This window comes from Vitis riparia, chromosome 18, assembly GCF_004353265.1.
Source record: "Vitis riparia cultivar Riparia Gloire de Montpellier isolate 1030 chromosome 18, EGFV_Vit.rip_1.0, whole genome shotgun sequence".
NCBI classification, from domain to species: domain Eukaryota; kingdom Viridiplantae; phylum Streptophyta; class Magnoliopsida; order Vitales; family Vitaceae; genus Vitis; species Vitis riparia.
Genome location: NC_048448.1, coordinates 18,136,289 through 18,152,856, shown reverse-complemented (window position 1 = coordinate 18,152,856; position 16,568 = coordinate 18,136,289). Strand labels below are relative to the sequence as shown.

Genomic DNA, 16,568 nt, shown 5'->3' with positions numbered 1-16,568 from the left:
TTCGTCTGGTGGATTTGTAGCTTATTCATTCGGCTAAGGCCAGTGACTCGAAGTCGCTTTATTTGAAGATGAAGAGCGATTATCATTGTTATTTGTCAACATTCAAGACTGGAGCCAAGATGAGAGAGGCGACGGAGGGCACTCTCACAGCTTAAAAAAATTAGCACAGGATATTGCAGCTGTGGAATTGGCTTCAAACTGTCTTATCTATTTGAGACTTGCACTTAACTTCTCCGTCCTTTACTATGAGATTCTGAATCCCCCGAATCATGCTTGTAATCTGGCTAAACAAGCTTCTGATGAAGCTATGGATGAGTTGGACACTTTGAATGAGGAGCATTTGATGAATCCCAGATAATTCAAGGTTTGATAAGGTCTCATTTAGATGTCAAAGATGCTTCCATGAAAGGTTTTATTCGATTTAATTTGTAGTTGGAGTGTGACGACGCATCACGGGTGCTTACATATAGGTGCGTTCAATGTACCGATGTAATTGATGTCATCACTAGGTACTTGGAAATCGACTCCTATCGAGAATGGTTTGCGGAGCGTCACTACACTGGTGACAATAAGTTTGGATGGATGTTTTCGATCTGCCATGTATTGATTAATATGTGGGTACACAGATCTGGTATAGCAAGCATTCAACAACATGAAAAGAAAGAGTTAAACCACATGAAACTCAATGATATCAGCCTTCGTAAATCATAAGAACGCAAGAGATGCATTCAAGATGTCCACCCTTATGTTGAATGCTGGGATTAGGCTTGATGGAGTAACGTTTCAGGCCCTCTTGACTGCATGCATATGTTAGAGAGGAGAGGAAAATAACCTTACCAAATGGGCATGGGTTGTGCTTTCATACTCTGATTGTTGGGTTCATTATGACTTCTAAGGGGACTGGGTTCATTGTCAGTCACCTATGGATGGGATTGAGGGATCCGACCAAGAGAATAACATGTTCTATGCCTTTGGAATCCAACTGCATGCAACTTTGAACCAGTTAGAAGCACTTCTCTCAGTTTCGCAACCAAATCTATAGCACTAGAAGAAGTCACTGATGACCATGCATGGCCACTATCCCTCTATTCTGGATGATTACATGTTTGCTGATTTGGATTTGAGTGAAAAGAAAGGTAGGGAAGGTGCAGATATGAAGGTTAAGGATTTTGAGAAAATGAGGATGACGAATAGGCCGAAGTTGTCATTTCAAAGCTAACAGGAGAGAGGGATTCAATTTGCTGTGTAAGGCCACTTTCTCTATCACTCTTTTCTTACCGACTGCCTTTCAAACCTTCCCACGTGCATGCATAAATGCCTTTTTCCTCCTTTAGACATTTCTTTTGGTGACTCACGATTTCAAATCATAATTTTAAACCTATTTCCAACTGAATAATCATAGCTTCAAGAATTCATCTTCAACCTTGCTTTAAGTAATAAAACGCTAAAGTATGGTCCTTCAAGGGGATAAACACAGCACCATTCCAGAGCAAACCCATCCTTGCTATAGGATTTTTATTAGCCATCTTTGGGCCACGTGCCACTCTTCCACTTTCTTCATCCTTGTTTTATTTATTTTTAAATAATTCCTCATACTCTCATTCCTCAAATAATTTTTCAAATCTTTTTTTTTTAAATGATCTCAACTCCAAAATTTTCATCCTTAGAGTTTTAGGTACCAAAATCACATTTTTAATAAAATTTGGCCGCCATCTTCTTTCCGATAAGCCACTTTCGAATTTTCTTTGCTTTTTAAAATGTTTTAAAATAAGTGTGAATTTATTTTCGTAATGCCAAGTGATGGAATTTACGAAATTGATTCACTCAAAAATAAATTGGGCATTGGTGGGGGCCCAACATCAAATAAATTTTCGATAAAATAAAAATGAATTTTGAATGAAGTGTCATGCGTACTATTAGTGGATCTTCATCTAGTTTGGTGATATGAGTGGCATATTTTGTGTTTATTACTATGCACTAACCTCATTTCTTGATAGCGCTTTGTGGATCACTGCCTAGGTACGCATCCACATCACTCTGGTCATTTTCTATGCATGAACTGATTCCCATTTGTGCATGATCGATTCGAGTATTCATTGATTTTTTTTTATTAGATGCCACGATTGCTTCATCTCATTAGTAGAGACCCGACTTTAGGGAGTTAAAGGGGTGCTACGGCCTTTACCGTACCTTTCCCTCGAACCCGATCCGGTTTTTCACAGACCACCTTTTCCAAAATAAGGAGTCACACTTAGGGTTTTCTTTCTTATTTTGTTTACCCTTTAAAAATAAAACAAAAATAAGTGGTGACTCCAAGTCATTTTCTTAATCAATAAAAATCATCTTTCAATTAAAAATCGAGCTCGCCATCAAGTGGAAAACGTATGAGCCGAAATGCGGGGTCCACAATATTTCTAAAAAATAATTTTTAGAAACACAAGTAGGAATTGTTTTCACCTGTTTTTTTTTAAATAAAAATAAAAATATGGGTCTATTTGATTATATTTTTTAAAACTTGTTTTTAAGTTAAAGAATAAAAAATAGTTTTTAAAAGCAATTTTTAGAAAATATGCCAAATGGATCCTAAGATTGCTTAATTAGGGTTCTTCTATAAAATATTAAAATTTGGTTTTTAAATAATATAATGATTTATTTAACTATAGGATAAATTTTCTATCAAAATAAAAAAATTATTTAAAATTTTAATATTCTTATTCTGGTCAATATGTTACAATGATAAATACTTAGATATTATTTTTCAAACTTATGGTAATTTTAAACCATAATTAACCAAATTCCTTAAACTACTTTCTAATTAAATTTCCTTTTAACTAATTAAAAGAGATTTTCTCAACAAAAAAATGGCAGTAATATTTATTTATTATAATATTGAAATTTCTATTTATAAAAGTTTATAGTAAAATATAAACAATTTATTTAAGAGGCATTGGGATATACTTCTCAAAGAAAACAATTTTTTTTTCTTTTGGGTCCTTGGGCTGTTTAGGATGAGGTTAAAAAAATAATTGGAGGGCCCAACTAAAAATACAAGCTCATTGGGTCCTTTCATTCCAACAAACAAAAGACTAAAAAGGCCCAACTAAAATGCATGACCATTGGGTACTTTCATTCCCTTGGTTGGATGCCTATTCTGAGGAATTTCATTCTTAGCCCAACTTGGCCCAAATATTTTTAAGGGGTTCAGGTTCAAGCTTCGCTTTTATTTGAGGTGAGGCCCAAAATTCAATGGCAAGCCACATTGGCCGAATTCAGGTTAAATATAAATTTGGCACAACCCAATCTTTGGGTACATGGTGATTAAATTTTTAACTTAAATATCAATTACAATACTTTAACTTAAACAAATTGAAGGAAAAAAAAAACCAATTTGTGTCCCATATTAAAGTTTTCAAAAAATTATTTATATTTTAAATTATTATTTAATATAAAAAATAATTAAAAACACCTAAGATTTGTTCTAAAAATAATAATTTATTTTTAAAACAAATTTTCAAAAATTGATATTTATTGAAAGTTTGTTAAACCTGTATTTCAAGTTAATTTTTTTAAAAAAATAAATTAATTAATTAATAATTGTAAACTATTTTTGTTGTAAATAACAAAAAAAAATGTTTTAAAAAATAATTTCAAGTTAGGTTCAAAATTTATATATTGTAATAGATTTTAACACTTAATAGTACTTTTTTTAAAAAGAAAGGCTCGATATTGACAGTAATTTTAGAAAGTATTTTTAACCTAAAATATTTTTAAAAAAAAAAAAATTAGATGTTTAACAAAATTAAAAAATACTTTTAAAATTTTGAAAAATCATTATTGTAATATTTTTTTAAGAAACATTAGATTGGTAATTCTCCTAAGGACACTTTCAGAAATGCTTCCACTAAAAACATTTCGAGTAAAAACATAAGCCTAAAAATACTTTCGCATAAAAAACTTCAAATAAAAATATCGTAAAAATAATATAATTGAAAACATTTGTATATTACTAGAAAAGAAATAATAATAATAATAATAATAATAATAATAATACAAAAATGCATTTAAGAATGAAAATAAAATTATTATATTTTCTTAAAATTTCCTCATTTTTGTTCAAATAAAAGAGTAATTAATTTTGTTCGGTAAATTAATAGGTGAGTGAGAAAAGGCGAGAGAAGGGCTAATAGACTATTGTACCCCCAATGTGGTTAGCCCTGCATATGGTGTGAGGGGTAAAGGTGTAATTTCCTTTCAAGTTCTTTTTAGGTCCTGAAAAACTACCTTGCCACCCTAAAAACTCCTCCAGAATTGAGACAAGAAGCTTGGAATCTTGAAAATGATAGGTATCACAACAGAGTATATAAATAAAACAAATATGTTTTTGGATTCATCCATGTAAATAGGTAGTTTGTATGTACTGTTATTTTGTGATTCTGGGATTTGAGTTCCATTCTTAAGTTGGCAAATAGAGATTTTTATTAAAACTTAAAATAGTCGCAACTAGGTATAACAGTAGACAACCCTATGGTAAGTACCTAACATCAATTAAAGGATGGAATATGGTTTCACCTTTTTAGGCTTTACAGAAAGAATGGGAAAGCAAAGGAAGTAAATGAAGAAGAGTGGGGAACTTCTAATTGAATTAAACTGTAAATTAAAGGAAACTAGAAAATTTAGAAATATAAAAACTTGGATGGATATGGTATGATTTTTGTAGTTGATATAGGGTCTTACAGTTAGTGTTTTGGAAAGCAGTTTACCTGGCCTTGATCGCATATTGCTACCCATGGAGAATGGCTCCTAGCCACACACGAAAAAGAGGTCAGTTATGTTCTATGTATGATTTTTAGAAAAAATTACCAAAAAAGGGAAAAGCATGATCTAGGAGAGTCTTTTGCCTATAAGTTATTACAACGCAATTGAAACCAAGAAAAATACAAAGTCAATAGCCGAAAAAAATTCCAATTGACACATCCCAGAATTTAATGGCTTTAACTTTTCACAATCTTGACTTTGGATTTTACCACACATTTCTCCTATTTAATTGATGCAATGACAAAAAACTATCATGGATAGAATCACAACAGATATAACATTGGCAGGAATGGATATACTCATTCAAAGCACTCTTAGCCCATCAACTTGGACCCAGTGCCCTTTTTAAGTGGTTACAAACATATTCAATTAGTGGGCATTAAACTTCAATGATAAAGATGGGACACTCAAGGGGAAACTAAGCCCTGGTCAGTGAGATGACCTCCAATGGAAACTATACCAACTGAGTGATCGACATTTACACATTGTGAATTATAGTAAAAAAGAATTAGTCTAACTTAACATCACTATGCATAATAATATAATATTTTATAAACCTTCCTCAGCAAGGACAATATCAAGGAAAGGTATACAAGTAATCGTACATTAATAGTCATTACCAATTAGTATAAAGAATAACAAAATAGAGAACATACTTTATGTCAGATGTCCTACCTGATCACTTTCATTTGGACCAGTAGTATGAAATAGAATAGGGCGGCAATGTTTATCCTCATTCATCAAGCTTGAGTTTTGGAAATGAGCAGTAAGAGCAGTTTTTCCTTGAATTCGAGCATATGCAAGAGATGCCACCTTCTCACCATTGAACTTCTCCCACTTTCTTCCACTGAATGCCTGTGAAATATATGATACATTCTTATTAGCAGTTCTCAGTCCATATCAGTTGCAGACCTTATGAAATTCTGTAGACAAGAAGCTTTCCTTTGAAAGACGAAGAAAATATTAAGTATAATTATATTACAATCCAGGGATTCAAACCCGATGTAATGGAACAATATGAAGAGGATCAATCATGTTGACAAAAGCATAGCCCACATTGCATTTGTTCTGTAAAACAAAAGTAAAAAGGTGAATCAAATGTGCATATGCCATATGTGATTTTCTTCCCCAAAGAAATTCCATCCATGCAAGATTTACTTACTTTGACGTCAATTGGCAAATAAATAAAATCATAAGTTCCTCAATCGTGTTCATCAATTGCAACAAGAAGCATTTTTTTAAGTATGCCTATAATTACCATTATATCAAATCAAAAGACATAAATAACAGAGGATGCAATAGGAATCTGAGCAATTATGGTGTGTAAAACCACAAATAGAAAATGAATGGGAAAATGGTTATTAACATAGGTTGGCATGCTACAAATACTTTGGTTTAGAATTCTAAACTGGAACAAATTGGACAACCAAGAGGTCAGAGCATCATACAACCAAATAGGTTGACAGAAATTATCTAAATCATCCTGTCAGGTTGATGTTTGTGCTCAGACACTCAAAAAGATGAAACCGAAACATTTCCTAGTCTCATATTTCAAGAATGCATTGCATTTTTTTTTTGCTTATTCCTAAATTTCCCAAAAATTGAATGGACCATAAAACCAAAAACAAGAAGAAAAAAAAGGGAAAAAAATTCCCATTCTTCAGTTCTTAAGAAAACAGACAAGAAAAATAAATAACAAATCTGAAACATTTCCTAGTCTCATAGTTCAAGAATGTGTTGCATTTTCTTGCTTAATTTTCCTAAATTTCCCAAAAATTGAATGAACCATAAAACCAAATATAGGAAAAAAAAAATGAAAAAAAAAATCCCGTTCTTCGGTTCTTGAGAAAATAGACAAGAAAAATAAAGAACAAATCTGAAACACTAATCTCATATTTCAGGAATGTGTTGAATTTTCTTGCCTCAAAGACAATCTAGAAGATTCTATTTGACAAAAATGGCTACAATATCATGACGTGATTTTCTTTCTTGGGTTTCTTTTTCAATTTTCGATTCAATCTAAAGAAAACCGGTAATTCAACTCTTTTTAACATCATGGCATGATTACCTTCTTGGGTTTATCCTCAATTTTTTTTTTTTAATTCAGCAAAGAAAATCAATTATTCAATTCATTGAAAGATTGTGGCACAGTCTCATTCTTGGGTTTCCTTTTGGGTTTTTTTATCCATGATAAAAAAAACCAATTATTCAATTCATTTTCATATCATGGCGCGGTTTTCGTTTCTTTGTTTTTATTTTCAATTTATTATTATTATTATTATGTTCATTTGAATATCATATCCGATTTCTTGGGTTTCACTTCCAATTTTTGATTCAGCAGGGAATATGAAAACTGATTACTCATTTCATTTTATTATCATGATGTGATTTTCTTTCTTTTTCTTTTTATTTTGAATTTTTTATTCATTGGAGGAAATGGATAGTTCACTTCTTTTAAATACCACGATGTGATTCTTTGATTTTCTTTCTCAGGTTCTTTTTTGAGTTAGTACAGGAAACTGATAAGTTTTTTTTTTTTTTAATTAGAGACCTGCTCAGGCTAAACTGCCATGGATGGAGATGATTGAAAGCCTCATCTTTTGCTTAATTCACGCCATAGGATTGTCAACAAAATGGGAGTATTTTATTTCAATTACCAAATGCAAATGTTTTGAAGATCTTGAGAAATTTCTAGTGTGGAACTTAAAACTGCTTTTCAATAGGAATTCTTGGTATTGGTAAGGGTTTGAAACTACTGTTCTTAAATATATAAATTCCTTTTTACTTGTAAGCAACAAGGACCAATAACCCACTTGGCCAATTGGCATTGCCTTAAACCCAAACAACTTGTATCATATTACTCAAAATCTACAAACGTGTTTGACCTTGTCATTTAAAAACATTTTTTTAAATAATTTTTAAAATTAAAATGAAATAAAAAATAATTTTTAGAAACACAAGAAGGAATTATTTTCACCTGTTTTTTTTTAAAATAAAAATAAAAATATGGGTCCGTTTGATTATGTTTTTTAAAACTTGTTTTTAAGTTAAAGAATAAAAAATAGTTTTTAAAAGCAATTTTCAGAAAATATGCCAAATGGGTCCTTAGATTGCTTAATTAGGGTTCTTATATAAAATATGAAAAAGATTGGTTTTTAAATAATATAATGATTTATTTAACTATAGGTTAAATTTCTTTCAAAATAAAAAATTATTTAAAATTTTAATGTTCTTATTCTGGTCAATAATTTACAATGATAAATACTTAGATATTATTTTTCAAACTTACGGTAATTTTAAATAAAAATTAACCAAATTCCTTCAACTATTTTCTAATTAAATTTCCTTTCACTAATTAAACACAATTTTCTCAAAATAAAAAATAAAAAATGGTTGTAATATTTATTTATTATAATATTGAAATTTCTATTTATAAAAGTTTATAGTAAAATATAAACAATTTATTTAAGAGGTGTTGGGATATACTTCTCAAAGAAAACAATTTTTTTTTTTTTTTTTTTTTTTTTCATTTGGGTCCTTGGGCTGTTTAGGATGATGTTAAAAAAATAATTTGAGGGTCCAACTAAAAATACAAGCCCATTGGGTCCTTTCATTTCAACAAACAAAAGACTGAAAAAGCCCAACTAAAATGCAAGCCCATTGGGTACTTTCATTCCCTTGGTTGGATGCCTATTATAAGGAATTTCATTCTTAGCCCAACCTGGCCCAAATATTTTTTTAAGGGGTTCAGGTTTAAGCTTCACTTTTATTTTAGGTGAGGCCCAAAATTCAAGTTGGGCAAACCACATTGGCCGAATTCGGGTTAAAAATAAATTTGGCACAACCCAATCTTTGGGTACATGGTTATTAATTTTTTAGCTTAAATATCAATTACAATACTTTAACTTAAACAAATTGAAGGAAAAAAGAAAAAGAAAAAACAAATTTGTGTCCCATATTAAAGTTTTCAAAAAATTATTTATATTTTAAATTATCATTTAGTATAAAAATAATTAAAAACACCTAAGATTTGTTCTAAAAATAATAATTTATTTTTAAAACAAAATTTTAAAACAAATATTTAAAAATAATAATTCAAAACTTTTTTTAAACAATTTTTAAAATTAAAATGAAATAAAAAATAATTTTTAGAAACATAAGTAGGAATTTTTTTCACCTACTTTTTTTTTTTAAAAATTAAAATATGGCTTTGTTTGATTATGTGTTTTTTTAAGTTAAAAAATAAAAAATAGTTTTTAAATGCAATTTCCAGAAAATTTGCCAAACAGGTCCAAAGATTGCTTAATTAGGGTTCTTCTATAAAAGATGAAAATGATTAAAAATTGGTTTTTAAATAATATAATCATTTATTTAACTATAGGTTAAATTTTCTTTCAAAATAAAAAATTATTTAAATTTTTAATATTCTTATTCCGGTCAATATGTTACAATGATAAATACTTAATTTTTCAAACTTACGGTAATTTTAAATTATAATTATCCAAATTCCTTCAACTACTTTCTAATTAAATATTTCCCTTGAACTAATTAAAAGCGATTTTCTCAAAAAAAAAAAAAAAAAAATTGGTCGTAGTATTTATTTATTATTATATTGAAATTTCTATTTATAAAAGTTTATAGTAAAATATAAACAATTTATTTAGGAGGCGTTGGGATATACTTCTCAAATAAAACAATTTTTTTTTCTTTAGGGTCCTTCGGCTATTTAGGATGAGATTAAAAAAATAATTGGAGAGCCCAACTAAAAATACAAGCCCACTAGGTCCTTTCATTCCAACAAACAAGACTGAAAAGACCCAACTAAAATGCAAGCCCATTGGGTACTTTCATTCCCTTGGTTGGATGCCTATTCTGAGAAATTTCATTCTTAGCCCAACTTGACCCAAATATTTTTAAGGGGTTCAGGTTTAATCTTTGCTTTTATTTGAGGTAAGGCCCAAAATTCAAGTTGGGCAAGTCACATTGGCCAAATTCAAGTTAAAAATAAATTTGACATAACACAATCTTTGGGTACATGGTGATCAAATTTTTAGCTTAAATATCAATTACAATACTTTAACTTAAACAAATTGACGGAAAAAAAGAAAAAGAAAAATGCAAAACCAATTTGTGACCCATATTGAAGTTTTCAAAAAATTATTTATATTTTAAATTATTAGTTAATATAAAAAATCATTAAAGACAACTAAGATTTGTTCTAAAAATAATAATTTATTTTTAAAACAAAATTTTAAAACAAATATTTAAAAATAATAATTCAAAACTTTTTTTAAACAATTTTTAAAATTAAAATGAAATAAAAAATAATTTTTAGAAACATAAGTAGGAATTTTTTTCACCTATTTTTTTTTAAAAAAAATTAAAATATGGCTTTGTTTGATTATGTGTTTTTTTAAGTTAAAAAATAAAAAATAGTTTTTAAATGCAATTTCCAGAAAATTTGCCAAACAGGTCCAAAGATTGCTTAATTAGGGTTCTTCTATAAAAGATGAAAATGATTAAAAATTGGTTTTTAAATAATATAATCATTTATTTAACTATAGGTTAAATTTTCTTTCAAAATAAAAAATTATTTAAATTTTTAATATTCTTATTCCGGTCAATATGTTACAATGATAAATACTTAATTTTTCAAACTTACGGTAATTTTAAATTATAATTATCCAAATTCCTTCAACTACTTTCTAATTAAATATTTCCCTTGAACTAATTAAAAGCGATTTTCTCAAAAAAAAAAAAAAAAAATTGGTCGTAGTATTTATTTATTATTATATTGAAATTTCTATTTATAAAAGTTTATAGTAAAATATAAACAATTTATTTAGGAGGCGTTGGGATATACTTCTCAAATAAAACAATTTTTTTTTCTTTAGGGTCCTTCGGCTATTTAGGATGAGATTAAAAAAATAATTAGAGAGCCCAACTAAAAATACAAGCCCACTAGGTCCTTTCATTCCAACAAACAAGACTGAAAAGACCCAACTAAAATGCAAGCCCATTGGGTACTTTCATTCCCTTGGTTGGATGCCTATTCTGAGAAATTTCATTCTTAGCCCAACTTGACCCAAATATTTTTAAGGGGTTCAGGTTTAATCTTTGCTTTTATTTGAGGTAAGGCCCAAAATTCAAGTTGGGCAAGTCACATTGGCCAAATTCAAGTTAAAAATAAATTTGACATAACACAATCTTTGGGTACATGGTGATCAAATTTTTAGCTTAAATATCAATTACAATACTTTAACTTAAACAAATTGAAGGAAAAAAAGAAAAAGAAAAATGCAAAACCAATTTGTGACCCATATTGAAGTTTTCAAAAAATTATTTATATTTTAAATTATTAGTTAATATAAAAAATCATTAAAGACAACTAAGATTTGTTCTAAAAATAATAATTTATTTTTAAAACAAAATTTTAAAACAAATATTTAAAAATAATAATTCAAAACTTTTTTTAAACAATTTTTAAAATTAAAATGAAATAAAAAATAATTTTTAGAAACATAAGTAGGAATTTTTTTCACCTATTTTTTTTTAAAAAAAATTAAAATATGGCTTTGTTTGATTATGTGTTTTTTTAAGTTAAAAAATAAAAAATAGTTTTTAAATGCAATTTCCAGAAAATTTGCCAAACAGGTCCAAAGATTGCTTAATTAGGGTTCTTCTATAAAAGATGAAAATGATTAAAAATTGGTTTTTAAATAATATAATCATTTATTTAACTATAGGTTAAATTTTCTTTCAAAATAAAAAATTATTTAAATTTTTAATATTCTTATTCCGGTCAATATGTTACAATGATAAATACTTAATTTTTCAAACTTACGGTAATTTTAAATTATAATTATCCAAATTCCTTCAACTACTTTCTAATTAAATATTTCCCTTGAACTAATTAAAAGCGATTTTCTCAAAAAAAAAAAAAAAAATTGGTCGTAGTATTTATTTATTATTATATTGAAATTTCTATTTATAAAAGTTTATAGTAAAATATAAACAATTTATTTAGGAGGCGTTGGGATATACTTCTCAAATAAAACAATTTTTTTTTCTTTAGGGTCCTTCGGCTATTTAGGATGAGATTAAAAAAATAATTGGAGAGCCCAACTAAAAATACAAGCCCACTAGGTCCTTTCATTCCAACAAACAAGACTGAAAAGACCCAACTAAAATGCAAGCCCATTGGGTACTTTCATTCCCTTGGTTGGATGCCTATTCTGAGAAATTTCATTCTTAGCCCAACTTGACCCAAATATTTTTAAGGGGTTCAGGTTTAATCTTTGCTTTTATTTGAGGTAAGGCCCAAAATTCAAGTTGGGCAAGTCACATTGGCCAAATTCAAGTTAAAAATAAATTTGACATAACACAATCTTTGGGTACATGGTGATCAAATTTTTAGCTTAAATATCAATTACAATACTTTAACTTAAACAAATTGAAGGAAAAAAAAAAAAAGAAAAATGCAAAACCAATTTGTGACCCATATTGAAGTTTTCAAAAAATTATTTATATTTTAAATTATTAGTTAATATAAAAAATCATTAAAGACAACTAAGATTTGTTCTAAAAATAATAATTTATTTTTAAAACAAAATTTTAAAACAAATATTTAAAAATAATAATTCAAAACTTTTTTTAAACAATTTTTAAAATTAAAATGAAATAAAAAATAATTTTTAGAAACATAAGTAGGAATTTTTTTCACCTATTTTTTTTTTAAAAAATTAAAATATGGCTTTGTTTGATTATGTGTTTTTTTAAGTTAAAAAATAAAAAATAGTTTTTAAATGCAATTTCCAGAAAATTTGCCAAACAGGTCCAAAGATTGCTTAATTAGGGTTCTTCTATAAAAGATGAAAATGATTAAAATTTGGTTTTTAAATAATATAATCATTTATTTAACTATAGGTTAAATTTTCTTTCAAAATAAAAAATTATTTAAATTTTTAATATTCTTATTCCGGTCAATATGTTACAATGATAAACACATAGATATTATTTCTCAAACTTATGGTATTTTTAAATCATAATTATCCAAATTCCTTAAACTACTTTCTAATTAAATTTCCCTTTAACTAATTAAAAGCGATTTTCACAAAAAAAAAAAAGAAAAAAAAAAGAAAAAATTGGTTGTAATATTTATTTATTATAATATTGAAATTTCTATTTATAAAAGTTTATAGTAAAATATAAACAATTTATTTAAGAGGTGTTGGGATATACTTCTCAAAGAAAACCATTTTTTTTTTCTTTCGGGTCCGTGGTTTATTTAGGATGAGGTTAAAAAAATAATTGGAGGGCCCAACTAAATATACAAGCCCACTGGGTCCTTTCATTTCAATAAACAAAAGACTAAAAAGGCCCAACTAAAATGCAAACCCATTGGGTACTTTCATTCCCTTGGTTGGATGCCTATTCTAAGGAATTTCACTCTTAGCCCAACCTAGCCCAAATATTTTTAAGGGGTTTAGGTTCAAGCTTCACTTTTACTTGAGGTGGGGCCCAAAATTCAAGTTGTGCAAGCCACATTGGCCGAATTTAGGTTAAAAATAAATTTGTCACAACCCAATCTTTCGGTACATGGTGATTAAATTTTTAGCTTAAATATCAATTACAATACTTTAACTTAAACAAATTAAAGGAAAAAAAAAAAACAAAAAAACAAAACAAAACCAATTTATGTCCTATATTAAAGTTTTCAAAAAATTATTTATATTTTAAATTATTATTTAATATAAAAAATCATTAAAAACACCTAAGATTTGTTCTAAAACTAAGAATTTATTTTTAAAGCAAAATTTTAAAAATAATAATTAAAAACTTTTTTAAACAATTTTTAAAATTAAAATGAAAAAAAAATTAGAAACACAAGTAGGAATTGTTTTCACCTTTTTTAAAAAATAAAAATAAAAATAAAAATATGGGTCTATTTGATTATGTTTTTTACAACTTGTTTGTAAGTTAAAGAATAAAAAATAGCTTTAAAAAGCAATTTTCAGAAAATATGCCAACCGGGTCCTAAGATTGCTTAATTAGGGTTCTTCTATAAAAGATGAAAATTATTAAAATTTGGTTTTTAAATATTATAATGATTTATTTAACTATAGGTTAAATTTTCTTTCAAAATAAAAAATTATTTAAAATTTTCATATTCTTATTCCGGTCAATATGTTACAATGATAAATACTTAGATATTATTTCTCAAACTTACGGCAATTTTAAATCATAATTATCCAAATTCCTAAAACTACTTTCTAATTAAATTCTCCTTTAACTAATTAAAAGTGATTTTCTAAAAAAAAAATGGATGTAATATTTATTTATTATAATATTGAAATTTCTACTTATAAAAGTTAATAGTAAAATATAAACAATTTATTTAGGAGGTGTTGGGATATACTTCTCTAAGAAAACAATTTTTTTTTTCTTTAGGGTCTTTGGGTTGTTTAGGATGAGGTTAAAAAAATAATTGGAGGGTCCAACTAAAAATATAAGCCCATTGGGTCCTTTCATTCCAACAAACAAAAGATTGAAAATGCCCAACTAAAATGCAAGCCCATTGGGTACTTTCATTCCCTTGGTTGGATACCTATTCTGAGGAATTTCATTCTTAGCCCAACCTGGCCCAAATATTTTTAAGGGGTTCAGGTTCAAGCTTCGCTTTTATTTGAGGTGAGGCCCAAAATTCAACAGCAAGCCACATTGTCTGAATTCAGGTTGAAAATAAATTTGTCACAACCCAATCTTTGGGTACATGGTGATTAAATTTCTAGCTTAAATATCAATTACAATACTTTAACTTAGACAAATTGAAGGAAAAAAAAAAAAGAAAAAAAAAACCAATTTGTGTCCCATATTAAAGTTTTCAAAAAATTATTTATATTTTAAATTATTATTTAAAATAAAAAATCATTAAAAACAGCTAAGATTTGTTCTAAAAATAATAATTTATTTTTAAAACAGAATTTTAAGACAAAATTTTAAAAATAATAATTAAAAACCTTTTTTAAACAAATTTTAAAATTAAAATGAAATAAAAAATAATTTTAGAAACACAAATCGGAATTGTTTTCACCTATTTTTTTATAAAAAAAAAAATTAAAATATGGGTTTGTTTGATTATGTTTTTTAAAACTTGTTTTTTAAGTTAAAAAATAAAAAATAGTTTTTAAAAGCAATTTCTAGAAAATATTGCAAACGGGTCCTAAGATTGCTTAATTTCGGCTCTTCTATAAAAAATGAAAATATTAAAATTTGGTTTTTAAATAATATAATGATTTATTTAACTATGGTTAAATTTTCTTTCCAAATAAAAAATTATTTAAAATTTTAATATTCTTATTCTGGTCAATATGTTACAATGATAAATACTTAGATATTTTTTTTCAAACTCACAGTAATTTTAAATCATAATTAACCAAATTCCTTAAATTACTTTCTAATTAAATTTCCCTTTAACTAATTAAAAGCGATTTTCTCAACAAAAAAAATGGTTGTAATATTTATTTATTATAATATTGAAATTTCTATTTATAAAAGTTTATAGTAAAATATAAACAATTTATTTAGGAGGCATTGGGATATACTTCTCAAAGAATTTTTTTTTTTCTTTTGGGTCCCTGGGCTATTTAGGATGAGGTTAAAAAAATAATTGGCACAACCTAATCTTTGGGTACATGGTGATTAAATTTTTAACTTAAATATCAATTACAATACTTTAACTTAAACAAATTGAAGGAAAAAAGAAAAAAGAAAAACCAATTTGTGTCCCATATTAAAGTTTTCAAAAAATTATTTATATTTTAAATTATTATTTAATATTAAAAATAATTAAAAACACCTAAGATTTGTTCTGAAAATAAAAATTTATTTTTAAAACAAATTTTCAAAAATTTATATTTATCGAAAGTTTGTTAAACCTGTTTTTCAAGTTATAATTTTTTTTTTAAAAAAAAATAATAATTGGAAACAGTTTTTGTTGTAAATAACAAAAAAAAAAATCGTTTTAAAAAATATTGTCAAGTTAGTTTCAAAATTTATATATTGTAATAGATTTTAACACTTAATAATTTTTTTTTTAAAACAAGGCTCGATAATAGTGCATTTGATAGTAATTTTAGAAATTATTTTTAACCTAAATATATATATATATATATATATATATATATATATATATATATATATATATATATATATATATATATATTTAAAAAAATTAGATGTTTAACAAAATTAAAAAATACTTTTAAAATTTTGAAAAATCATTATTGTAATTTTTTTTTTACGAAACATTAGATTGGTAATTCTCCTAAAGACACTTTCATAAATGCTTCCACTAAAAACACGAGCCCAATAGTGACAAAGAAATCATACATTTGTGATCATCCTCTTAAATTGCAATAGTGATAGACAAACATATATCATGTTCACACCCCCCTCAAACATGTTCCTGTACCCACCTTGGGTGTGAGAGACAAAGTATAGTATTTAGTGACAGATAAATCACACATTTTTATCACGCACCTATGGCCCTACCCATGATTGACAAATCACACATTTGCTATTGCATGCATGTGGCCCTATACCTGCCATGAGAGGCATAAATCATGGTAGTAGCAGACAAATCTCAATCTTCCCAAATCATAGTAGTGGTAGATAAATCATGCATTTGTGATTACACATAATTAGACAAATAAATAAATGGGGGAGTGATTTCAACTCGAGACCTCTAAATA

At 26.9% G+C, this 16,568-nt stretch overlaps 1 protein-coding gene across 1 annotated transcript in view; it reads right to left on the bottom strand.

Moving 5' to 3' along the window:
* Nucleotides 1-4,642: 4,642 nt before the first annotated feature.
* Nucleotides 4,643-16,568, bottom strand: part of LOC117905493 — a 35,032-nt gene continuing 23,106 nt past the window's right edge. Inside the window, exons 3-6 of the mRNA XM_034818403.1 lie at nucleotides 5,815-5,883; nucleotides 5,491-5,670; nucleotides 4,761-4,800; nucleotides 4,643-4,647 (exon numbers count right to left, since the gene is read on the bottom strand). Of these exons, the coding sequence (XP_034674294.1) occupies nucleotides 4,643-4,647; nucleotides 4,761-4,800; nucleotides 5,491-5,670; nucleotides 5,815-5,883 (294 nt within the window). The remainder of the gene's footprint in view (nucleotides 4,648-4,760; nucleotides 4,801-5,490; nucleotides 5,671-5,814; nucleotides 5,884-16,568) is intronic.